The sequence below is a fragment of the Bos indicus genome, chromosome 22, assembly GCF_029378745.1.
Source record: "Bos indicus isolate NIAB-ARS_2022 breed Sahiwal x Tharparkar chromosome 22, NIAB-ARS_B.indTharparkar_mat_pri_1.0, whole genome shotgun sequence".
Taxonomy (NCBI): domain Eukaryota; kingdom Metazoa; phylum Chordata; class Mammalia; order Artiodactyla; family Bovidae; genus Bos; species Bos indicus.
This window is the reverse complement of record NC_091781.1, coordinates 28,271,686-28,298,398: the sequence shown is the minus strand read 5'-3', so window position 1 is coordinate 28,298,398 and position 26,713 is coordinate 28,271,686. Positions and strand designations below refer to the sequence as shown.

Sequence of the window (26,713 nt, the reverse complement as noted above, 5' to 3'; positions counted from 1 at the left end):
TTGATTCCTTGATGTGGGAGAACTGGAGGATGTTTCTTAAGGACTCCAGCTCTTTCTGCCCCAGGTAGAGACCTGTGAGGAGAAAATGGCAGGGACTAACTTTTTCTTTCTCTGCAGGGGAGCCATGGACGTCTGGCTGGCTGGCTTGATTGTCAGCTGACTTACTGCTTTCTCTCTAAAAGTATTCATCCTTCAAAGCTCATTACCAGCATTATCCAATTACTTCCTTAAGTAAGTTGTTCTCAGAGATGTGATTGGGTATTGTGAAAAGAACTATAAAATGAAAAGTTGGCAATGAAAAAAATTGGAGTCTTTGATATTTCTCTTTTCTAAGAAAGTATTTTATTTATAGTTGATTTGGGGCTTCCCTGATGGCTCAGCTATAAAGAATCTTGCTGCCATCGCAGGAGACTCAGGTTTGATCCCTGGGTCGGGAAGATTCCCCGGAGAAGGAACCCACTCCAGTATTCTTGCCTGGGAAATCTCATGGACAGAGGAGCCCTGGTGGGCTACAGTCCACGAGGTCATGAAAGAGTCGGACACAAGTTAGCAACTAAACAACAATGTGATTGATTTACAGTGTTGTGGTAGTTTTTGCCATACAGCAAAACTATTATATGTAATTCTTTTTTCATATTCCTTTCCATTATGATATTGAATATAGTTTCCTGTGCCATAAGTACAGCCAGGCCTCGTTGTTTCTCCATTCACTGTGTAACAGGTTGCATCCTCTAATCCCAAGCTCCCAATCCATCCTTCTCCCTTCCCTCCTCCCTTGGCAACCACAGGTCTGTCCACTGTGTCTGTGAGTCTGCTGCTGTTCCATAGATTTGTTCTTTTGTGGCATGTTTCAGATTCCACACGTAAGTGAGTGTATTTCTTTCTTTTTTCGGGAGGCTTATAACATTCCATGTCATATCAAAGTCACTGGTGAGTCCTACAGTCAATAAATAATGTTTCACTTGGTTTAATCCAATGTATCTATATTCCTTTCAGAATATGGAACGTTTTCATAATAATACTTCTTAGCGTCTTGGTAGACTAATATTTTGAAAATATTCAAGACTGTGTTGCTGACCCTTTGAGCAGAGTTAGACTTGATCTCTGACTTCTGTTGAGAAGAATCCTTATAAAAGTATCGTAGATTTGCCCACTGGCTGCCTCGCCAGTGGGTGACTGTGTGAGTTGTCTTGGCCGAGGCCCCTCCCTCTTCCTCCTTTCCTGCAGGGATGTGAGCATCTTCTGGGGGCCCCATGCGATGTCTTCTGTCCGGATACCCTTTTCATGCTCCAGCCCTTTACAATCAGCCAGAGGTCCAGTCTCTGTCCTGGGCCCTGAAATCCAGAGGGGAGAGACTGGATTCTCCTCCATCTTCTTGCTGTTCTCACATTGGAATCTGGGCCACCCGCCTTTTGTCTGAAGACCTGACCAGTTGCCAGTTTGCACCTAATCTTCTGACCCTGCAATGATGCTTGTACCTGGCTCTCTGCACACTGGCTGTGATTTTACTTCACTTTTAAATAGATACTCAGAAACGAGGTGTGTTGGGATGAGATGAATATTTAAATCAAGAAACTGAGTAAAATAGATTGCTCTCAGTGTGGGCGGGCCTCATCCACTCAGTTGATGTCCTGAATAGAACAAAAGGATGCTACTCCTCTCCAGAGAGATTTCTTCCTGCCTCATGGCCTTCGGACTAGGACATCAGCCTTTTCTTGCCTTTGGGCTCAAGCTGACACATTAGCAATTCCTGGGTCTCGAGCCGACCAGCCTTCCGACCAGGACTGCATCATTGGCTCTCCTGGGTTCCAGCTTGCTAGCTTGCCATGCACATCATGGGACTTGCTTGCCTGCACAAGTATGTGAGCCAGTCCCTTATAGAAAATATCTCTCTGTCTACATCCATACACATGTATCTGTGTGTACACACACACAGCCAATTCCTTATAGAAAATACCTTTCTATCTGATACACACCCAGACATTCTCTCTCATACTCACTCTCACGCTACTGCTTCGGAGAATCCTAATACAGGATCTCAGCTAGAAATCAGCAAACTAGGGCCCATGAGCTAAATGCAGTCTGCCATCTGTTATTTTACAGCCCATGATTGAAGAATGGTTTTTACTGATGAATATTTGTAACCAATTTAATGATAGGAACCCTTAGCTTTGATCCCCAGGTAAGCAAAATGTTACCCCCCCGACACACACACATACCTTGATCCCATTCTTGTCATTAGTAGTCCTGTATTTCTAAAAATTGTACTCATATACTTTGAAGTTCATCACTGAAAGTTGTGGGAATGTTCATATCCTTGATTCTGTCTCTGGCCCCACATAACCTAAGATACTTACTGAAAAAGTTTACTTGCCCCTCATCTAAGCTCTGATCGTCTGCTAGAAGTGAAAAAATATGGTGGGGATCTTAAAGACATCTACAGCACATTCTTTCCCTTTTATAACTATAAAAAGTATCTATGTTAATATTCTGCAGGTATTTTTTAGTATTAAAAGGATATTTTCCCAAGGGGTGTAATTAGAGGAAAGATTGCATCTTTTTTTTGTTTTCTGGATGAAGGTGAATGTGGGAGATCTCTCAGGCTGGTTGGCCTTGTATGTTGTGTAGACCGCAGCTGGGTCTTGACAGTGCTGTGAGTATCAGCTTTGACCTGACCCCAGCCTGCTCCTCTGGCTCCAGGCACCTTGAGTCACTGCAGTCGTATTTGTCATTGCTTTCTTTCATCAGCTGTTGTTCATCTTTTTATGAAGCTGTCTTTAATTTGTTCTGGAGCATTCCTTGTTTATTGTCTTGAAGTGAGGAGGACTGCGGGTTACAGTGTAGGAAGTCAGACTACCCCGGGTCTTGCACCTTGCTTACTGGGTGACAGCTGGGAAGCGCTTTGTCCAAGGTCACTGAGAGTTCACCCTGAGGGGAGAACCAGCCAGGCTCTTTAAAGGAGGGCCTGGGCTACAGCAGGCCCTGCTTTTACAAGCGCAGCCAAATAAGAAAGGCAGTCCTGCTTACAGAGAGGGTAGGTTTCTCAACTGCTCATTAAGCAACGAGGATGCCTACCTTTGTGTTCCTTGAGGGTGGATAAGACTCTGGATCCTAGAATCAGAGATGGGACGCTGAAACTGCAAAGCATGGCTTGTCAGGCAGTCTGGTTCCAGAGAAAATGCCTTCCTACCCGAGGGCTTTTGTACTTTCTGTGAGAGGTGGAATGGAATATCCTTGCCCACACTGTGCATGGCTGTCTCTTTCCCCAACTTTAGAGCTCACTTAGATATTTAGGGTGTTTTTTTCTGATAATCCAGCTTAAAGTACAATAACCCACCTGATGGTTCACTCCACATATTCTCTAAGGCCCCTGCTATGTCAGGAACTGGTCTAAGAATTAGGGGTCAAAAGAAACCAACAAGGAAAAAAAAAAAACCCTTCAGAACCAAAACAGTCAAAATTCCTGTTTGTTTACAGTTTCTGAAACTTTGGCATGCATCTCGTCGCTTGAAGAAAGCAGACTGCGTGACCTCTAAGTGTCCAAATCAGTTGGTCTGGGGTGGGGCCCAAGAACTTCCATTTCCAGTAATATCGCAGGTGCTGCTGGTGCTGTGAGTTCAGGGATCCTATTGTGAGACCCCTGCTTGAGTGGGTAGTGCTTCTCTCAGCCTGTGCTTGTTTGCCCAATATGATTTGCAAGTCTTTTGTTTATTTGCACTTTTTTTTTTTTTTCTTTTTTAGCTTGCCACTGGCAGAAGGGGTATTCTGTGAAGGGGATTCATCTCTGTCTTGCCCCCAGTGTGTTCCTGGTCCCAGCAGAGGGATCAGTATGTAGTAGATGCTCCTTGGCCACTTGAAGGGCTGAGAAGGGCTGAAGGCAGATGGGCAGCAGGGCAAAGCTCTCGTTGCTCTTCTTCCCCGTGTGTCTGCCCTTCTTCATTCAGCCACTTCCGTGATCCGTGTGGAATCCTGGCAGGTGGGCCAGGTAGGACCGGGGTTGGCTTCTCCTCCCCAGTGGGAAATCTCATGTATTCAGTCAGGTTGCCTAAGGGAAAACAGTTCTTTATGCTGTGGTGGGGGAGGGGGCATTGTAGAGCTGGCGAGTAAAGAAAAGATTGTGTGCATGCGGACCACAGAGCGATGGTGGAATGGTGGGCATCCACACCCGGGGGAGGGGTGGTGTGCGGGCGGATCTTGCCACCAGAGAGCCTGTAACATGTAAGCATTCAGACTTTTTAAATAAGAGTTCCCTGAGTTTGCACAGTGAATTAACTTTCATTGAGAGCTGGCTTCATGTCTGTATTTTTTAGATCAGAGAGAACTCTGTACTATGAAAGTTGCTCAGTGGTGTCTGACTCTTTGCGATCCCATGGACTATACAGTCCATGGAATTCTCCAGGCCAGAATACTGGAGTGGGTAGCCTTTCCCTTCTCCAGGGGATCTTCCCAAACCCAGGGATCGAACCCAGGTCTCAGAGGCAAGCCAGTCAACTGCACTTCACGTCCTTAGACAGACCTTTGTCCCCTGCCAGCTACAGTAGAGCCCGAATTTGTAACTCAGATCTGGCGTCCTTTTAGAGTTTTCTGAGAAATGGTTGTAGTAGCATTTGGTACCAGGTGGTGATTCCCTCAAGAGAAACCAAATGTCTCTATCTGTTCTGACTGCTGTTAACAAAATATGATAAGATGGGGTGGCTTCTAAACAGAAGAAATGTCTCTCATCTCCGACCACTGGATGTCTGAGACCCAGGTGTCAGCAAGCTCAGGCTCGGGAGCAGCCCTCTTGGGGATTGCAGTGGGCATCTTCTGTCTCATTGCATGGTGGAGGTGGGGTCTCTGGAGGGCCTCTTTCATAGGGTGCTGATCCCATTCATGAGGACTCCAGCCTCATGAGCTGATCACTTCCCAGAGGGTCCATCTTCTCACACGTCACCTTAGGGATTAGGTTTCCCGGGGACACAAATATTTCATCTGTAGCATGAGTGTAGGCTTGGCCCATGCCCTGAGTGGTCTCCAGGCTCAGGCGATACACGTACAATTTGTTTCCTGGGCATCCAAATTTCACTTTCGTCTCCTCTTTAAGTATTTTTATTTATTAAAATTTTTTCCTACAGTGGCTGCTCTATTCTTTTATTATTGAAGTACAGTTGATTTACAGTGTTAATTACTGCTGTACAGCAAGGTGATTCAGTTATATATATGTGTGTGTGTGTTCTTTAAAATATTCTTTTCCATTGGAAAAATTGAGTACAGTTCCCCATGCTATACAGTAGGACCTTGTTGTCTATCTGTTCTACATATAAAAGGTTATGTCTGATAACACCGACCTCCCACTCCATCGCTCTCTCAACTGCCTCCCCCTTGACGCCCTCCACTCTGTTCTCGGTGTCTGTGACTCTTCCTTCCTGATGAGTTGTGTCTAAATATGAAGGGAGGGAGGAGGGGAGGGAGGACCACTTTCCTACTCTGCCCAGGCAGGTTTTTTACTCTGAGTGACTGACTTGCTGATCCTTTGCTGAGTGGGCTTGTATATGTAAAATTGAACCAGAGTACTCTCAGCTGTTTGGCTCCTACCTGTCTCCCCACTCTTACTACCCATCATTCTGTCAAGTACACTGGTTTGTTTGAAATAAAGCATGTTTATTTAAAGTGTGCCCACCTCTGGGCCTTTGCACACATGGTTTGCTTTGCCTCAAATATGACTTGTCTTCCCAGTTAACTAACATCCATCCACTGGCTCTCGGCTCAACCGTAACTCTATGAGAGACCCTCCCTGAAATCCGGCACTTGATCTCCTATCTGCCCTCCACCTCTAACCTTGTTGATATGTTTAAAGTATGTTTAAAGTATTGGTGTGATGATTGGATTTTTCTTTTCTTATTTAATACTTTGGCCACCTGATGAGAACTGGTTCATTAGAAAAGACCGTGATGCTGGGAAAGATTGAAGGTGGGAGGAGAAGGGGACGACAGAGGATGAGATGGTTGGATGGTATCACTGATTCGATGGACATGAGTTTGAGTAGGCTTTGGGAGTTGGTGATGGACAGGGAAGGCTGGCGTGCTGCAGTCTACAGGATCGCAAATAGTCGGACACGACTGAGTGACTGAACTGAGCTGAGGAGAGCTCCATGAGAACTCATTATGATCTTAAACACAGCAGGCACAAAAACTCCTGGCTGAACAAATCCATGTTGGTTTCTGACACAGCGCCTGGAGCATAGAGATAGTGATGATTCTTCAAATCAAACCCATAGTCTGGGGTGGCAGCTGAGGAGGAGGAATGAACACAGTTCCATTTAATCCTGATATATTTTTGAGAGGCTCTGACATCTGGGGAGTTTCATTTGGTTTCTGAGGATTTTTTCTAGAATTACCAAATTGGTAAGCAAATGTAACTCTGCAATAGCCCCATTCAAGTAAGGATCATTAATTTCTCATTTTTCATTTTAAAAAGATGCTGAGTGCACTGAGGTCAGCTTTCTGCCATTAAAAGGCAGTGCCAGGCTACAGGCAGAGCACACGGCCCCATGGCCCCTGCCCTTTCAGGATTAGTTCAAACTGGAAGCTAAGGAAAATGGATCCTGTAAGCAGGAAAACCCATCTGAACAAAACTCAAAGAACCACACTTTGTTTTCTGACTGCTTTAGGGAATTCATGTTTAATCAAAATTGAAGAGTACAGCAGTAGCCATGAGAATTCTTGCATCTTATCTCCATTTTAGTGATTTCTTTTTAATTAGTTGATATTCTGCAGAAATCTTAATGCACTTAAAACAATTGGGAAGCTGAAATAAAAGTGGGAGTTGTGGTTGCTTCTGGCAGAATTGTTTGCTTCTTCGGTTCTGGGCAATTTTGCTAACAAGTAACCTGTAACCTACTTCTTAGACTCCAACTAGATAATGTATTTGGTTACTTTTCAAAGTTTAGTTTATAATCCTCATTAGTTCTCTAACTAGCTTTCCCCTGGCAGTGGATAGTCCTGCCGCATCACATTTGTGGTTCTTGCTTTTTAGGGCATCCTGTTTTCATTTAAAAGATGAAAAGCTTAATTAGTGCCTCCAGTTCCTAGATTTTTATGTCATATGTTTTTGCCAGTGGTGTTAGAATATTTTGTCACTTAAAACTCCAAGGGGAACCGAGTGAAATGTCTGTCACTTTGAAGCAGTTCCTTTTATCATGATGTTGACTAGGCTACAAGGAGTAGCCCAACCCAGAGACTCAGAATTACTTCTTGAGAAGCTGGTGGAGACAGAGCGGGGAAGGTAAAGGGTTGGGTATCAGGGGGTGCAAACTTAGATCACAGCCCTACACTCATATGGACACCGTTCTTAATCTGACCTGTTGACAAGGCCCTCTGCCTGGCAGAACTGGCCTGTGAATTTGGAGAGGTCTCGTGTTTTGGTCTGTATTGGTGCTGCTGCTGCTGCTAAGTTGCTTCAGTCGTGTCCGACTCTGTGCAACCCCATAGACGGCAGCCCACCAGGCTCCTCCGTCCATGGGATTTTCCAGGCAAGAGTACTGGGGTCGGGTGCCTTGCCTTCTCCGGTATTGGTGCTAGCCAATAGAAATAAAGTGTTGAGTCACATCTGTGATTTAAATGTTTTTAGTAACCACCTGAAAAAGTAAAAAGCTGAAATTGAAATAATTTAATCCAAGATATGCGAAGTATTATCATTTCAACATGCAAAGAACTACTGAAGTATTTTGTCTTTTTTTTAGTACTACGTCTTTGAAAGACATTTTCTCAGAACAGCTCGGTTTAGACTAACCGTATTTGTATGTGTTTAATAGCCAGCTGTAGCTAGTGGCTACTGTGTTGAAAGGTATAGCACTGGATAATCAGTAAATTCTCATTTCTTTCCCCTTAGATTTTAGGAATAAAGTTGAGTCACCCATCCAGGGGGAGTGGCTGTTATGGAGAATCAGAAGTCTGCCCTCCTTGTGCCAATATATAACACTCTGATCTTTAATGAGAACGCATGAGGCAGGTAAAGCTATTTCCCCAGAGAAACCCACGCACTTAACTCTTACAACCTGTATATGTCTCACAGCAACTTGTAATCCATCTGACTGTTCTGGGTCTTGGTAACACATGGACTAGTGAGGACAGATGGGAGGTAAGAGAGCTGGAGCCAAAGATCCAATCATCTGTTGGAACTTGACCTTGGAGAGTATTGAAAACCATGGTGCTAATAGTCCACCTTTTGCAAAAACTCACGTAGCATGGGTAATGATCTTTGCAGTGCCTGGTCTTGCAGAGACAATGAACAGATATATTTATTCCTCCCCATTAAGATATCAGTGTCTTATCTTCATTAGGTTGTTCTAATGGAAGTATGACTACTAATAAGTCTTTTCTGACTGCAAGGGAGGAATTTTGGTTCAAACAGGGTGTGTTGAAGGAATCGAAGTCGCAGACACCTAAATACCTGGATACTTCAGGTTTCAGTGAGAAATTATCTGGCATCAAGGTAAGTGAAAATGATACACTTTGTAATCTCATTCATTCATTCATGTATGTGTCTTTTCAGGAGGTATAGCTGAAACTTGTGTGAATGTTGTAATCAGGGAACAGTATGTAACAAATTCATTATGTAGAATCCTGTGGGTTGTTGGAGTCTGAAAGATACCAGTTTTGAAGCCCACCTACTTTGGTGTACCTTGTTATTCTATGGAAATATTATAGATTTTGCAGATGTGTCTTAGAAATCCAACATCTCAGAGATGTTAGATATTACTGACAGGCAGTAATGGTTGCCAGAAACCAAAGAAATTTCACAGAAATTGTAAACATGATGTTGGTTGATAAACTTGCTTGTTCAAGTCTGTAGGGTAGACGTGGGTCAAGTTGAGGCTTTCTGTAAGGCTAGAGTAAATGGTGAGTGTTTGATTCCTTTTTTTTTCCTAACAGATTTTGTACATCTGTCTTTGGATTCCAGGCAGGATGAAGGTATTGGATGATCTGAAACACTCAAATTCTTCTAAAGCATCAAGTAAGACAATGAAGGAAAGAAGGAAACACTGCAAAAAAGGCTTTTATTTTATAGGCACCACTGCAAAATGAGGAACACTTCAAAACATAGAAAATAATAATTTATTTTAACTTCATTTACTTGTTTATAACTAATCATGATTCTGTGAATTTGCTTGTAAAAGTCTCCCTTTGAATCTACAAAGCAAAGGTTTCTCCTACAATGAGCACTTAAAATTCCACAAACCTCTCCATCCACAACTTTCCTGTACATGCAAAAAGTCCTCCAATGAGTTGCAGTATTTGCAAACATGCTGTAAACTCCCACAAAGTTGCATTATATTTTGCCTTCTGTTAAAACCTTTACACTCTCTTGGGAACTTTAACCAGAAAAAATGTTTAATGTGTATCCCAATTCTAAACACCTCTGGTTTGGTTATGTGCATTATATATAGTTAACCACAGAGTTTGGTGGGTTTGAGTTGAAGCTTTGACCTAAATAATATATTAATGGTCACTCCTATGAAACACATTCAGCAAAGTAACATTATAAAATAGAGCTCCATTAAAATACATACCAGCAGTCATATCTGTGTTTTTAGCAGAAAAGGAAAAAAGCGTGTTTAACTTTCTTAATATGAATATAGTTTAAACAAATTATTCTGTGAAGGTATGCTTAGTAAAAGATCTTTTTGAAATTTAAAAACTTTATGTAAAAGGTAAGGAGTAAAAAAGTATCCTTGCTGTTTGAAAAAAAAGCTGTTTGGTTAATATTGCCTTCCAGGATAGTAGTTAAGGGTGGTTTTTCTCCACTTAAGACACCCAGAGTGGTAGGGCTCGCTAATTTAGACTATAAACAAACATGATGTTGCGATTTATCTTATATACAAAAACTTGCCGCATTGAACGAGGCAGGAATTGCTACCCCAATGGTAGTGTTCGCTTTTATGTACATAATGCAGAAGTGAAAATTATACAGTAGTCACCGAGAGGAATGAATTGTATACTCTAGTGCCGTCTGGCGATTTTGCGCCGTGGGTTAAGAGTTCTTGGATTGTCATCCAGTTATCAAATATCTTTTTATTCCTCTTCTTCATCATCTTTTTGTGGCTGAGTTCGAGGATATTCATCTCCTTCCTGTCGTCGGCCCCCTGCTGCTCCTTCAGGCAATCGAGCCGGCTCTGCATCATGAACTCGCGCCGCCGCCTCTGCTCCTTGGCCCTCACCACGTGCTGCTTCCTCTCCTCCTTGCTCCAGTAGCGCCCCATCTTCAGCTCGCTCACCGCGTCGTCGTCCGTGGTCATGCCGCTGCGCTCTTCTCGGATCTTGAGCGCGCGCTCCCGCAACAGGCGATCCCGCACCGGGCGCTTGGTGATGTAGCGCGTGCCGTCGCTGCGGATCTTCACCTTCCACTCCATCCTCGGCTCCGACTGGTTGGCGGAGTTCAGGTCCTTGCACATGCTCACCAGGCTCATCTGGCTCTGCGCGTACTCGACGGCCGACTTCTGCTGGATCAGCTGCATGTAGCTCTGGTAGTGCTGTGCGTGCGCGGGGATGTGGGCGTGCTTGTAGGGCGAGTGCGGGAAGGGCGGCAGGTACGAGCCTCCCAGCTTTGCGCCGGGGGTGGGGCTCCCGCTGCCGCCGCCACCTTCGTCGCTGGGCTTCCTCTCTTTGCTCTCCGGAGCCGGGCTGGGATCCAGCTCCTTAGGGGAAGGGCTGTAGTTCGGGGAGCCCCCCTCGGAATCTTCCGTGATGGAGAGCAGGTTTTTGGGGGACGGCCCGTAAGCTTCCGCGGCACCTTCTCCCTCGGCCGCCCTCCGCAGGGAGTTGTCGGGGGACATCTCCAAGGTGAGTGGGGTGCTGCGGCAGCTCTCGCCGGTGTTGTAGGCGCTCGAGCTGTCTTTGTCGGACTTCTCGGGCAGCTCGGTGATGTCCGCGAGCTCGCGCCTGCGCCCGTCCACGCTGGTGTTGTAGTTGCGGAAGCCGCTGTTGTGCAGCATCCAGGGCTCGCGGAACTGCTCCTTGAGCTGCTGCATCTTGTGCGCGCGCACGATGCTGAGGCACTCCAGCTCGATGCTGCGCAGCTCCTCGTTGAGCAGCTCTAGCTCCTTGTCCACGCTCTCGGGGTCGCTCTTGCTGGCGTCCAGGGTGCTGCCGGGGTAGTAGAGGCCATAGGGGCCGGTGCTCTTCACCTGGCACTTGAGCTCCAGCAGCTCGCGGAAGCGCTCGCACTCGTCCACGGGGATGCCCAGGTAGTCTGCATCGGCGCAGTCGGCCGAGATGAAGGACTCGTTGCTGAAGGGCAGGTCGCCGCTGCCCAGGGTGTCCTGGCTGCAAGTGAGCTTCCTCTGCCCGGCCAGCGGCGGGGAGGCCGCGGGGGCATCGTCGCCGTTGTTCTCCTGCTCCGAGCTCTCGTCATTGCGTGTGCTCTCGTCCGTCCGGCCCACGCCGCTGTCTTTCTCGTGCTGGTTGGACAGGATGGTGGCCGTGTCTGTAGTTCCCCCGTCTTCCTCGTGCTTCTTCTACACGACAGAAAACAAGAACACTTGGTCACGGGGAGGGAGGCTGGAGGGACGGTCCCGGGTGCCACTTTTCCGGTAGGAGGGAGGGAGGGACTTGGGTTGCTGAGATAGTTAGCTTGAGAAGTTCCCCTAGGTGAGCCGCTTCACCTCCATCTGGGAAAGGAGGACGATCACTTGACCTACTGAATGATTGCGGCTCTTCCAGTACCTCTTACCAGGAAGCAGGAGGCACAGAGGACATCCTTGAGTGCCTAAGGCACTGGAGTGGTTCCAGCATCTCTGACAATGGTGGTGGCAGAGGAGGGGAGGGGAAAGGGCGCCAAGCAGCTGAGGTTAACAGAGGGAATTGCTTTCTCTGATCTGCTCTTTATTTTGTCACGTGTGTTTTCCAAACAAGTATCAGAAGGTCAGTGGTACCTTGGCATTACTGTTCTGCTTTCTAAGCCCAGCAGCACTCTCTCGGTCTGGGAGGATATCAGCTTGCTTTTCATTGGTGGGCAGACAGAAAAAGCACTGATTTTCTTTTGCCAGCTGGTGGGTTTCTCAGGATCCTAAGCATCATGGGGTGGGGGGGTGGGGTGGGGAGCAGACGTCCCTGCTGTTGGGAGGGAGGGGCAGCCAGCGGTACCTGCTGCAGGACGCTGGCCGTGAACTGCATGGCCTGGTGGTGCTGCTCCTCCAGCATGTCCATGTGCAGGTCATCCAGAAAGTCGTTCCTGTCGTCATCCAGCCAGCCCTCGTCCAGCTGTGGAGAGGCAGCCACCCACCCAGGCTTCAGAAGAGGCCCTTTTTGCTTCTTCTATTTTATTTATTTTTAGGAAAGGACATGACCTTGGGGAATCGCATTTCTAGGCTTCCTCGGGGAGTCATCCCAATGCAGTCTGCCTGTTGTTTGGCTCTCTGACAGACACTGACCCCATCCTCAAGGTAAAGACCCCTCCCACCCTCCACCACACATCTAGGGGCGAGGCTGTGCCCTGCTGTTTTGCTGTTGCAGGGTTAAGTGCCTTCGTGCACTTCAGCTACTTGCCGTGAAGGAGGCCACTGAGTTAGGGGATCAGAGAGCCACAGCCCTGGCTCCTCTCCTGCTGGGCCCACACCCAAGTTTAGCAGGCCCCAAGGAGAAAGCGCGGGCAGTTTGGGACAGAGTTCTTTCTGATGAACAAAGGTAGGTCTGCTAACTACCTCTTAGTCTTGGGCAAGGGCCTGTCGCCTTTATCAGGCTCTTGTCTCTCTTGCTCATAAAAAGCAGACTAGTCAGGGGTCTGAGATCTACACATCTGGCCTGCAGCTGCACCACAGACCATATACAACCCCCAAAGCCAGTCACATTTCTTACTTGGCCCTTTAAGAAAAAGTCTGCTCAGTAATGTTTCTTTTGCTTTTTAAAAGTAAAAACTATTACGGGTAAGATGTACATTGTGATGATTTGATGTGCATAGTGGAATAATGACTACAGTCAATTAACGTATCATCTCACAGTTACTACTGTAGTGTGTGTGATGAGAGTACCTGAACTTCACTCCTAGCAAATTTCCAGTAGTCATTACAGTGCTGGTAACTATAGTCATCAGGCTGTATGTTTCTTGCACTCTGCCATTGTAATGAGGCCCACACAGAAAGTGGTCGGGGTCTTGGGCAGTCAAACATTTTGATGGCCATGACCCTGGCTGTGTTTTTCCATGCCATTATGTTTCTTCCTCTCTTCCTTCATTACACTCCCTGCATTAATGAAGCTTCTGGGCATGCCGTGTAAATGCCAAGGTGGATATCTGCACCTCCCTTAAAAGGCCAAAGCAAGAGGTAGACTGGAAGTCAGATTACGTTTTCGGGGCACAGGGTACCTTCAAGTTCTGATTCAATACATTTTCTGCAGGGCAGGAACTCCGTTAGTGATTTTACAACTACAGACTATGTGCTGGAAGCCACCTTACCTGGAGCTCGGGCCTGGCAATTAGCAATGAGAAGTTCTTGTTTTCTTCACTGGTTAGCAGAGCTACAGCCTCTTCACGGTTCTGTACCTCTATCCCATTAATCTACGAAGAAAAAGGTGGAGGGGTGGATGGTAGCATGATCAGATTGTTGAACACGATTCTCTATTATTTCAAGCCTGCATCCATTGCCCAAGCACAGCTGGAACAGAGAACTTCCAGGTAGGTTGAAAAGAATGCTCGTTTTCACAAGGAAAGGCCTTGTTCAGTCTGAAGCACTGTCTCTGCTATAGGAGACAGACTCCATAGGAGTAGTTCACGAGATGAGGCTGTGTGAATAGGAGTACCTGGGACTCCAGAAGGCCGCACTGAGAGAAATCACAGTGTTGTGAAGAGGGAAAACATCTAAGCAATTTAACAAGACAGAATTAAATATATTCAGGAAGGAGTATAAGTGGAATATACTTAAGCATGACTACAGATGTTTCTGAAAAATATGGAAGAAAAGAAGCAATGGGTCTGATGTGAATATGATGGTATTATTTAGGGTGTTTTGTGTTCCAGGTTTGACACCAACGTCTTTAGGTGGGACAAAGGCAGATAAGTTCATCTGTACCATTTTTCTAGGTTACACATATAAACAGTATTATACAATACTTGTCGTATATATACAATATACATACAACAGTATGATACAATCTCCGGAGAACCCCACTCCAGTACTCTTGCCTGGAAAATCCCAGGGACGGGGGAGCCTGGTGGGCTGCCGTCTATGGGGTCGCACAGAGTCGGACACGACTGAAGCGACTTAGCAGTAGCAGCAGCATTATACAATCTCACCATCACACCTGATCCCTCTCTTGCAGGATTTTTGCTTCCTGTCCGGTCACCTTTGAGCTCTGCTGGTCTAGAGGTCTCAGCTCCAGGGGACTCAGCAATGGTCCCACTTACAAGCTGGAAGATTGAGCCTTCCATCTGAGTCTTATGCCTTATAACAGCACAGGGCATCATCGATCTCGGTTAACACTTGCTGCAGCGCAGTGAAGGCAGAGAGGGCAGGTAAGGAACTCAGTGTTTCCAGACCCAGTGGTAGATGCTTGTGGAAAACTCAAGCAACTGAAAAAGCAGTTACTACTGAGGATTCAGCCCCCTTAGGAATAAAAGTTGGGTTGAAGTCCAGGGAAGTATAGAATAAGCAGTGGAAACGGAAATGAAAATTACTCATAGGGAGGTATATAGTGATAGAGAGAAACAGAGTGGATTATAAATGAGAAGAAAGGAATGAGCAGAAGTACAAGGTAAGCCTTCTACCTGTAAGAAAACAATCTCAATTTCTGCGAGATTTAAAAAAGGGCATAACAGAACTACCATATGATCCAGAAACCCCAATCCTGGGCATATATTCAGACCAAACACTAATGCAAAAAGATGCATGTGTCCCTGTGTTCATAGCAGCACTCTTTACAATAGCTAGGTAGGACTGGAAGCAACTTATTGTCCAGCAGCAGAGGAATGAATAAAGATGTGGAACATATGTACCATGGAGTATGTCTCAGCCATAAGAAGGAAAGAAATTGTGTCATTTGGAGAGACACAGATGGACCTAGAGACAGTGATACAGAGTAAGGTAAGCCAGAAAAACAAATATACATGAATGCCTGCATGCCTGTGGAAATTAGAAAAATGGTAGAGATGAACTTACCTGCAATACGGTGGTAGAGAAACAGATGTAGAGAACAAATGAATGGACACCAAGAGGGGGAGGGGTGGGGTGAACTGGGATTGACATATGGACACTATTGATACTATGCATAGATAGATAACGAATGAGTTCCTACTGCACAGCACAGAAGCCTCTGCCCTGTGGTGACACGGGATAGATGTATCCGTGTAGCTGATTCACGTCGGTGTACAGCAGAAACAAAGAGGTGGTACTTAACACACAATGGAATACTACTCAGCCATAAAAAGACTGAAATAAGCCATCTGCAGCAACGTGGATGCAGCTATTAATAGATATTATCATACTCAGTGAAGTAGGTCAGGGAGAGAGAGACATGAATGCCATATGATAGCTGCTATGTGGTATCTAAAATATGACACAAACGAAGCTATTTATAAAGCAGAAACAGATTCAGAGATGTAGGAGTAGACTGCTCTTTGGCTAGGAGAAAGGAGAGGACTGGGTTGTAGAAGTTTGTGTACATGATACATATATATACACACACAATGGCTAAAATAACAGGGTCCCCCTGTGGAGCACAGGGAACTATATTCAATATCCTGTAATAAACCCTAAAGGAACGCATTTTAAAGCAACCGTACAGCAACAGAAAGATGTTATCTGTATTTTAATTTTTAATTTAACAATAAAAAACAGACTAGCTACAAGAGGAACAAGTGGTGTATTTTATATTAATTTTGATTGCAGTAGAGTTGCTCTAAAATGTGGTGTTAGCTTCTCCCGCACAGCAAAGGGACTCAGCAGTGCGCATATGTATACCCCCTCCCATTTAGGTCACCACAGGGCATGAAATCCAGTGCCTTGTGCTCTACAGTAGGTTCTTATTAGTTCTCTATTTTACATATAGTATCAGTAGTGTATATATATGTCAATCCCGGTCTCTCAATTTCTCCCATCTTCCCCTTCCCCCTTGAAATCCATGTATTTGTTCTCTACATCTGTGTCTCTATATTCAGATGGTCTCATTTTGACTCCAAAGAGCAACAGATATCATTTACAGATAAATTACTCTTAAAAGCCATTCTATATAGTAGTTACCTGCTGAGTCAGAAAGTTTAAAAGACTGTGTAAAGTTGAAATGCCTGGACCAAAATGAATCCTTCAGAGAAAGATAAAATGAGCATTATTTGGGGTCACAAGAACTGTGGACCTGATTTGTCCTGTGTCATCTTTGGTCCAAAGAGAAGGACAGGAAGTGAGACGAGCTGACTTGTGTGGTGTAAGGCGCGGGGGCGGCCTGCCTGTTTAGATGGGGCAGCCTCTCTCCAGTTTGTCTCGGGCCCTACCATGCCCTGTGTCCTGGTGTTTTCCAGAGCTGGTATTTCGACCCTAATTTAACTGGTCTGCCTCACCACACATCTGGTTTTGCAATACCGATAGCTGTTTGTTAACTTCTGCATTTTCAGCCCTAAAGCTATTACCTGAAGCAGTCTGCTCTTAAGTGAATGAACAGAGGACGCTGACCTACCTGGATAATGCGGTCTCCTTCTCGGATGCGCCCGTCCTTGGCCGCAATGCTGTTAGGGTCAATCTGAAACACACGGCACTGAGTGGGTAACTCAGACATGCATGAAAAGAAACCAAGAGCACCGTCCAAAGTCTGCCTCTAACACGTCATCATGCTCATCCCTCTGTTTTTGTTTTACAGAGGAATAAACAAGACTCAGTGTCGTGCAGGGAGACACAAACATGGATTGATAACGTTTCCAAGCCCTTTCCAGGCCGTGGTCCTGGACTCGTGCCCGCAACCCTGCTTCCCTGCCCACCTGAGGGGATGGAGAGGCACAGCTAACAGTTGTTTCATACCCAGAAAGGAAAAGCAAAAGTGTGCTGGCATACACGTGAAAGGGTACCTTTCATTATGTGGTCTAGCAGTGATGTTGTCATTATTTTGCCAAATGTGTATATTACATTTTGGAAAGGAACTTGACAAACAGAATCTAGTTGAGACAAGTGGGATTGCATTTTAGAGAGACACCCCCACATGCAGTAATGGTGGGCCAGCTGAAGCTAGTAGATGAAGTCGACTCAACGGGATGGGTAGAAAGCCTAGTAGTCACATCCCTTGGTTCAGCCCATCGAGATGGATTTTATTTCCTGATAGAATGGGGCTTGTGTGCTACTAAAGATGGGCTGCAAGGTGAGATACCCATACTGAAATCATCTGCTTTGCATTGGCTTCTCTGGGAAGAAGAAAATACTTCCGTCTGTGTATTGGGTTGGTCAAAAAGTTCATGATGGAAAATACCAAATGAATCTTTGGGCCAACCCAATACTTCGAAGTTGCACTGTGAACTCAATGATATACATTCTAGCAAAAGAAAAAAAATCAAGAGAAACAGAAATACTTGAAAAAGTGTAAATGACTCCCTCCCCCATCCCATTCAGTGAACTGGAGATGGGAAACGGGAATCTGCTTTTCCCTCGGGGTTGAATACACAAAACCAAGCAAACGGCTCCATTTTATGGCCGATTTGCAGGCTTCTGAAGGATAATTTTGCCTTATGCGCTGACATTAGAACTTAACCCCTATGTAGGGTAGTTTCATGGAGTGTGATAAAGGGGACAAAGAAATCTGCCCGTGTCTTTCCAAAGACATCTCAATAAGCCAGAGCTGCTTAACACATTAAAAGGAAAGAAAGAATACAGCCTCTGTCCTGCTACGATAGTTATAAAAAATGAGCCTCAATACCTCGCTTATATAGATGCCAATGTCATCTTCATCATCTGTCCGGTAGCACACCGTGAGGCCCAGCTTGTCCTGGCTGTTCATTCTGTAGAGATCCACTTCCTAGACAAAGAAAAGGGCATTCCCTGTGAGACTCCAACAGGCAGAGATGGCTGGGAGGACATCAGATGCTTTAAAAAACATTTTGTTTAAATGATGAACTGGATTTCTTTGCATTTGCTGTGGGCAGAGCGGTTAACTTACTAAACAAAAGGTGATTATAGGCAAGAGATCAATGCCGAGGGCATTTCTGACCTTTCAGTCAATATAAAGTCATTTTGAAAATAGTTATTTTATTGATCCCACCGAAGAAAAATTATCCATATTTCACACAGCATCGAGACTTCTGGGGTCGGTCTTTTCAAAAGCATTCTTTCAATGTCTGCCACCAATGAGAATATTTCCAAACCATCCAGGCATTTCAGTACAAATGTTTCCAATGTGTTTGGTTAGATTATTTCACGTTGCGTTCCCTTAATATGTGCAGTAATAGAACTTGCAAACAGATTACACATAAATTGATCCAAGGAAGGAGGGTAACGTGATAGCACGCAATTAATGCTTTCCACAACAGCTGTGATATTTACAGTCGAGAAATTAGTTTCAGACGCTATTACAACAAATTAAATAAGATAAAAGCGAAGTGAGCCCAAATGCGAGACACATGGGCACAGCGAGCGCCACTGTATTTGACAATTAAACTGTGCTTCGGAATGAAGTCAGAACTTTGAAAATGGTTGGAGCCTTGGGAGCAAGAGGCCTGGTTCTCTGAAAGCATTCCTAGGCCCCGTCTCCCCTTCTGCCCGCACTGCCAACCGCCCAGGCGAGACTCCACAGCACCCAAGTACAGGCCTGTGCAAAGGGCTGCCTGCTAGTAAGTTTCCAGGCAGATCCCCTGGTCCGGTGTTTACTGCTAGCTGCTTACTAACCAGGAGGGGCTCCAAGATGGGGCCTGTCTCTGGGACTATTTCCTTGCTCCTGGCTCCTCTTAGATGGTGGTGAGGATAGGGTTGTTTCTTTGGTGAAGCTCAAAGCAGTTATGGAGCAGACACTCCTGAACTCCCTCCCTGGGTGCCCAATACCACGGACACTTTCTAGGTGGAAGAACTGGAGGTGCTAAGGCCCTGTGAGCAAGGAAAAGAGAGGTGCCCTGAGGGTGGTCACGTAAAGGGGCCACTAGGCCAGTGTGGGGAGCTTGGATTTTATTTCAGCATCCTGGGAAGCCTTGAGTAACTTTTAAGTGAAGACTGCCAAGCTCTGCTTGATATTTTCAGCAGTCTTTATGGCTACTGTGGAGGTGCTGCTGACGAGCTGGGGCTCTGAGGGCAGATTCCCGCTCTTTCTAGCAGCTTCATCATTGGGTTTTATGGGCTTGTGACTATATCTAAGCCTGTTTCCTCACTGGTGCGTGTCATCCTGCCGCTTGGACAGGGTGGAGAGTGACTGAGACAAGACCGCCGAGCTCAGCGCATCGCCTGGCCCGGAGAAAGTCTACAGGAAACAGGAAGGATGATTGTGTGCAGGCGGTTTCTAACCCAAGTCACAGCAGTTGTTTGTAGCCAAGTGTGTGTGTTTCTCACGTGCCCCCACCCCCAATAAGATAATTTTATTTTCTGAATATTGACATGTTAATTAATTCAGTGACTTCCTCATTAAAGCTTTAGCAATCTGGTATATTACCCAGAAATGAAATCCTATTATCTTTCCTTGTGTTTTGAGGAAAAGACTAAGCAGTCACAGAGGCACCAGACGTTCAACCGCAAGGGTGTGTTCTTTACAGATACTGTGGAGTTGCCTATGTGCACACTGCCCACGTAGTGGTCTCACAGCATCCTCACGTCCCAGCTGCATGCCCGAGTCTCCACCTCAGGTCACACTTCATCGGGGGACAGACAAAGGCGAGACTTGCTCTGTTTTAGTGCTTTCCTAACAGGTAATGTGGGCTTCCCTGGTGGTTCAGTGGGAAAGAACCCCTTGCCAATGCAGGAGACGTTGGGTTCAATCCCTGGATCTGGAAGATCCCCTGGAGAAGGAAATGGCAACCCACTCCAGTATCCTTGCCTGGAGAATCCCATGGACAGAGGAGCCTGGCAGGCTACAGTCCATGGGATCCTAGAAGAGTCGGACATGACTAAACCACCACAAGAGGTAGTGGAAATCCGTGGGGATTTCATGATGACTTGTTTGGGCCCAAATGTACCACTGCAGCCCCTGAGCCCTGGCTTCACGGTAGAAGCCAGCTGGTTCTGGAACAAGTACATGTGCAACCAAAGCAGGGAGAAGGCTAACTGGAGAGGTTTTAAGATGCAACTAAGAAAAACAAATACTGTGATATGACTGACTTCTACCAGAGTACAAATCCTAATACAGGTTATAGTTTTCATTGAATGATCAACCACCAAGATGAACAGCTCTTCAGAAAGATCAAAAGGTATCAGAGCTCTGCTGGGCTTCATTCTAATAGGACGTGAAGTATGCCTCGGGGTCATGATGAGGTAAGTACGGAAACCAAGGGCAGTGTTTGAGACTCTGTCCTGATGGCCAAGGATACGATTTTCAGACTTGTCTCATCGACTAAGGCATAAGACTCAGTATTATTGAACTGAAGAGGCAGGCAAGGGGTGAGTTATATAGAGTCTCACTTTGGTAGAATCACATATATATTGGTCAGTGACATGTTAAAAATGTAACCACCCACCTAACCTGGTCATCCTGGACTTCCACCACTGATAGTCTCAGAAGCATGACTCTGTAACACGCATCTAGAATTGAGGGATCCATTTAAGAACCCAGGAAAGTGAAAAGTCTGTCTTGGGGGAAAAAACCAGCATGATGTGCTAAGAGTATTCAAGTAGGAGCTAGGAAGACTCATAAGAAATGTGAGAGATGGGGGTCTGATGGGTTTAAAAAAAAAAAAAAAAAAAGATACTCATTTGGCCCAGTGCCAGTAATGTAAGCAGTGTGAAATCTACAATCAGTATGATTTTCATAAAAATGTAACTTGAAAATCATTTCTACCCCATTTTCATCAATATTTTGATGGCCAGATAGTTGAAGAACTACTTATTGAAGTGGACATTAGTTCATATTGCTACTGGTGGGATGATTTCTTTCTCTGAACTTCCCCCTTCTGATTCTTCCAATTTCTTCCAACAGATATGTTACTTTTATAACCAGAAAGGAAACTTTCTCAACAAATTCCCAAAGACAAATGCACCCCAGTGTTCACTGGAGCACTGTCTACAACAGCCAAGACATGGAAGCCACCAAAAGATGTGCTGACCGACGAATGGATAAACAAGATATGGCACATTATACAATGGAATATGCCACGGCAATTGAAAAAAAAACTGAACTAAGACCTTTTCTAGCAACATGGATGGACCTGGAGATGATCACACTAAGCAAATGAAGTCAGAGAACGACACACAGCCTGTCAAAACACGAACGGAGTCACCAACTTAGAAGACAAACGTATGCGCCCCAAAGGGAAAAGGTGGGTGATGGGGAGGGAGGGATAAGTTAGGAGGCAGCTGGGATTAACCTGTACCCTGTGATATATGTGAAACAGATAATCAGCAAGGACCTACTGTATGGTATAGGGAACGCAACACTCCGTAATAACCTATATGGGAACATAACCCCTAAAAGATTAGATAGATGTTTATGTATAAATCAGTCAATTGGCTGTACCCCTAAAATAAACAACACTGTAAGTCAACTATATTCCAATATAAAATAAACAATCTAAAAAGAAAAATAAAGACAAGTCAGTGATACTTCCCTCGGGCCTTGGTGACCTGGGCTGCCGTCACGTCCTTGGAGCCTGAGAAACCTTGGGTCCAGAGGGCTACACTGTGATGGAGATGAAGAAGCTGGGGAGGACGTGCCTGCAAATGAGCCCCACTTGGACCTGGACTGCCCCATCCCTTGTGGATGGGACTCCAACCTCCAGATCCAGGTGGGTCCTCTTACAGCTCAGCCAAGCCTAGTGCACACAATGGACAGTGGACCCTCTGGGCCAGAAGAGCTCAGAAAAAGTACCTGGTCTCCAAGTCTCCTGCTGCTGCTGTTCCTGGCAGCTCCTTTCTTGGAGTTGCCCCACTTAAATACGACAGTATCCTCAGCATCTCAGTTATGGGAGGGCTTGGGATTGTCTTGGGGGTACATGGTAAGGGAAAAGAAGTACCCAGACATGGGGTCTTTTTTTTGGCCCATTCCACTGGAATCTACAAACCAGGAACACAACTGTATCTTGGACGCTTGTTGCCCAAATAACCTGAATGGGGCATCAAAAAGCGCTGTTGCCTCGTAGACATTTCCTGTAACAACAACTTGAAAACCTGTGCTGGGGGTACTTCATAGTGACAAGGCCTGTGGGGCTGTAAAAGACATCTGGCCTCCAGAAATGTTCTGGAGTAGGTAACTAAGCCAGAAGGAAAAACATAAATACAGTATTCTAACGCATATATATGGAATTTAGAAAGATGGTAACAATAACCTGTGTACGAGACAGCAAAAGAGACACTGATGTATAGAACAGTCTTATGGACTCTGTGGGAGAGGGAGAGGGTGGGAAGATTTGGGAGAATGACATTGTAACATGTAAAATATCATGTAAGAAACGAGTTGCCAGTCCAGGTTCGATCCACGATACTGGATGCTTGGGGCTGGTGCACTGGGACGACCCAGAGGGATGGTATGGGGAGGGAGGAGGGAGGAGGGTTCAGGATGGGGAACACATGTATACCTGTGGTGGATTCATTTTGATATTTGTCAAAACTAATACAATTATGTAAAGTTTAAAAATAAAATAAAATTAAAAAAAAAAAAAATTCTAAACAGGGAGGACCTTCAAGAAGCCAGTTTTGAAAGGTAAATTTAACATAACGCTTTTTGGATTTTTTTTTGGAAAACACATGAAAAGATGCTCTACATTGTTAATTATTTGATAACTGCATATCAGAACTAGAAGGTGGTATCACCTCACACCAGTCACAACAGTCATCACCAAAAAGCCCACAAGTAGTAAATTCTGGAGAGGGAGGGCATGGAGAAAAGGGAAGCCTCCTACAGTGCTTTTGGGAAGATAAATTGTTAATATCCGCGATGGAGAACAACATGGGGCTTCCTTAAAAAACTAGAGCTACCGTATCTGTCAATCATACTTCTGGGCCTCTGTGTGGAAGAGAACCATAATCTGAAGGGACACTTGCACCCAGATGTTCACTGCAGCACTATTGACAACAGCCAAGACACGTGAGGAACCAAAATGTCTGTCGTCAGAGGGATGGGTGGATGGGTAAAGAAGATACATACACAATGGAATATGACTTAGCCATAAAAAAGAGTAAAATAATGCCTTTTCCAGCAACTGCATGGACCTGGACATGACCATACTAAGTGAAGGACCTCAGACAGAGGACAAACAACCTGTGATATCACTTGTGGGTGCTCTCTAGTCGAAACAAATGAGCAGTTTCCAAAACAGACTCACAGAGAACGAACTTACGGCTACCAGTTGGGAGGGATCCGGGGGAGGGATAGATGGGCAGTCTGGGTTTGACATGTATACACTTCTATATTGAAAATAAATAACCGAAAGGGACCTGGTATATAGCACAGGGAATTTGGCTCAGTATTCTGTAATAACCTCACAAATTTGAAAAAGAATAGACACTTGTATATGTATAGCTGAATTACTTTATTATAGATCTGAAAGTAACACCACATTGTTACTCAACTATAATATAAAATTAAAAAAATTTTTTTTTATATTTACAGAAGTTCAGAAAAGTGCAAAGAGGACTTCCCTGGTGGCTCAGTGGTAATGAGTCTGCCTGCCAGTGCAGGAGACCTGGTTTCAATTCCCTGATCCGGGAAGATCCCACGTGCTGCAGAGCAGCTAAACCCGTGTGGCACCGCTACTGAGCCAGTGCTCTAGGGCCCGAGAGCCTGTGCTCTGCAACGAGAGAAGCCACTACAGCGAGAAGCCTTGAGCACCACAACCAGAGGAGTCCTGCTTGCCACACCTACAGAAAAGGCTGCGCAGCGACAAAGACAAGCACTGCCAAAAATAAAAGTTAATAAAGAGTGCAAAGAACAGAATGATGATTTATATTCTTAATCACCCAGAATTGAACATGTTTAATCTCTTGGCATTAATAAAAAAAAGGCACGTGATATGACTTCGCTGTGGAAAGTCCATTTCCAGGGAATGGTTCCCCACCATAGAGAAGAGCCTAGTTGCTACTAGTTAAGCATAAGAGCTCTTGTCTTCAGAAGCTCTGGAAACACAACAGTGTAAGAGCTGAACCTGTCTTGGGATTTGTATACATTTTGGATTTACTTTGGCTGCTTATAAAGAAGATTACAGTAATGCAGTAATAGTTGAATAATGAATTGTACAGAAAGAGCAGTGTCTGTCTATTATGTACTGTACATGGTAGATGCTCAACAAAATTGAAAGACTTGCCAAGGCAGACTAAAGATCCAAATAAAAAATAAACTTGGCTCTGCCAATTGCAAGCCAGGCTGCCCTGGGAAAGTCATTTCACCTCTCTGAAACTTCTCAGCTAATGTTCCCAGAGACTGTTTTGAGGCTCAGTGGAAACTGCAGTTCTTCAGACTGACTAGGTGGCTTGTAAATTCTCAACATTTCATTCTCACTCCAAGCTAGAGGTAAAGGCTTAGACGATTGAACACATCATGGAAAGCATAGGTGGCATCAATACTATCTCTGAGGATGGAGATAAGATGGCAAAGAAGACCATTAATCAAACTGGTATGCATAATGTATTACCATTACCTGGATTACGCCTCCCCCACCACTGCTGTCCTGTCGCTCACTGGTCTAGATGGACAGTTGGATAAAAATGAACAGCTACGCCTGACATTTTAGACGAAATCGACACAATAGCTCAATTAAGAAAAGTAAGAGGGCCACTCCACCTTGGCTGATCCAAGCTTTTGGTTTCAACGACAGCCACTTTAATCACAGGGGAGGGCCCAGAGATGGATATTGGTGGCTTATTCGCTTCAAGGAAGACTGGTTACCCAAGTATAACTCTTAGGATCTTATCGATCCAGAAGTTCTGTGCATATTTCTAGAAATCCTCTCTATGCTTTCTCTATTCATGGCACTATGTGAGATATAGAGATGCCTCTAAAAAGACTGTACTTGCTTTTAAGGACCCTAAATTTGAGACTGGGTAACAAGGCCTTTATTCCTTTATTCGACACATGTTGGCTGGGTGGCTACTATCCGTAGGCACTGTCTGAGCAGGAGGAACAAGGAGGGAATGGTCTTGCTGGGCGAGGGCTGCCTGAGAGTGGGAAGGAAGCTTCTCTGGAGATGAGCCACACTGAGTGAGGCCAGGACCCAGGGGGAGAAGAGCAGAGCTGGGGGAAGGTTCTGGATGCAGGGGAACAGGAGAAGAATGGGCAAGTGCCTATGAAACTGGGAGGGTAGTGAGAAGGTTCCCTGGAGGCGCCCTGGTGCTGTGCCTTCAAGGCTACAGAAAATCACATAGGTTGGCGGGGAAAACCTGTATTTATTTCTAGGATGGCCTCACTTCCCTCATGATCTACTCATGTTTCTCTCTGAGACCTGGTTTGGAGCTCGTTTTAGTCCCCTTGTTGAAAGTAGCTCTCCTTTTCTGATCTCAAAATGACATCAGGACACAGCATAGGTGACGGCGGCCTCAGAGCCCCGCTGGGATGCCACTGATGAATCCACTGGGAAATGCAAACAATAGACTGACGGAAAGAAGCCTTCTTCAGACACCTATTTTCTTTCTTAATTGCTTACAGGAAGATCCAGAGCAGGTGTTCAGTACCTGAAAATTTATGGGTAATTATTTGGCGGCTCAGCCCTTGGGCATACTTGGGTGTAATTCTTTTAACACTAAGCAGTTTCAAAATAACAGGGATTTGACACTTACCTAAATATGATCATTTTGTGTACTTTAAAGGACAGAACATCTGTTTTTCTCTGTGCATTTGCTTCCATAATATCCCCAAACACTCATGTATTTTCCTCCCATATAATATCCATGGAAATAGTTACCTTTCAAAAGGTGCAGATGTTAATCTAATCCAACTGAGACGATGAGCAGTTGAGACTGGCCCCCTATTCACAGCAAGCCTGGGTTGGTGGTGGGGGTGGGGGGGGGTACAACAGGCTGATGGGACTTTAGAACTGTCAACAACCTGTCTCTGCTAAGAAATCTCGCAAGGAAGTGGGGATGATGGTGCACACCATTCCCTCTGAAAACTGGGTCTGCTTTCGGAAGCCCAGCTCTTGGCTGTGTTGCTGGTCGTTAACCTTCTTGAACTGACCAGGGTGCCTCCCAAAGGCACGCCTCCAAAAACAGAGCCTTCCTGGAGGTACAGACACTGTTCCCTCCTGCTGAGCCGCCCCAGGGAGGTTCAGGAAGAATCTCCCTGAGTCTTGACCTCTGATCTGAGGACAGGCCACTCATCTGAAACCACCGGGTTTGCTTTAGGAGACGGCACTTAGTAAACAGAAATAATCTGGAAACATCTAAGCTGCTATCAACAAAAGTCCAAGTGTAAAAGCGGTCTTCCTGCCTGGTGTGGACTCACTGAACTTCATGGTAACTGCTCACAGGGGCTACAGATGGAGAATGGCCACTGTCTTGTTCTCTAGATGAAAAGCTTGTGTCTAAGCTAACTGCTATGAACCAAAGTAGGTACTAGGAGCTCCTTAAGGGCTGGCAGGGTGACGACTTGCTGATTTTGTGTTTCTTGCACCAAACTGGATATTTAATGTAAGATGCTCAGTAAAAGCAGGT

The 26,713-nt window shown here is 45.3% G+C and overlaps 1 protein-coding gene and 1 long non-coding RNA gene across 4 annotated transcripts in view; one reads left to right on the top strand and one right to left on the bottom strand.

Annotated features, from left to right (window-relative positions):
- Nucleotides 1-9,018: 9,018 nt before the first annotated feature.
- PDZRN3 (PDZ domain containing ring finger 3) overlaps nucleotides 9,019-26,713 on the bottom strand; it is a 269,301-nt gene continuing 251,606 nt past the window's right edge. The window contains exons 6-10 of the mRNA XM_019984433.2: nucleotides 17,862-17,960; nucleotides 16,638-16,700; nucleotides 13,429-13,530; nucleotides 12,123-12,239; nucleotides 9,019-11,494 (exon numbers count right to left, since the gene is read on the bottom strand). Coding sequence (XP_019839992.2) covers nucleotides 9,944-11,494; nucleotides 12,123-12,239; nucleotides 13,429-13,530; nucleotides 16,638-16,700; nucleotides 17,862-17,960 — 1,932 coding nt within the window. The 3' untranslated portion in view covers nucleotides 9,019-9,943. The remainder of the gene's footprint in view (nucleotides 11,495-12,122; nucleotides 12,240-13,428; nucleotides 13,531-16,637; nucleotides 16,701-17,861; nucleotides 17,961-26,713) is intronic.
- On the top strand, nucleotides 13,510-24,085 carry LOC139178595 (uncharacterized). 3 transcript variants are annotated; one of them, XR_011562977.1, is made up of 3 exons: nucleotides 13,510-13,647; nucleotides 14,292-21,393; nucleotides 23,682-24,085. It is a non-coding gene; the product is annotated as an uncharacterized lncRNA (long non-coding RNA). The 3 variants fall into 3 exon arrangements; XR_011562976.1 differs by having other exon boundaries at nucleotides 13,527-14,484; nucleotides 14,896-21,393; XR_011562978.1 differs by having other exon boundaries at nucleotides 13,527-15,052; nucleotides 19,678-21,393.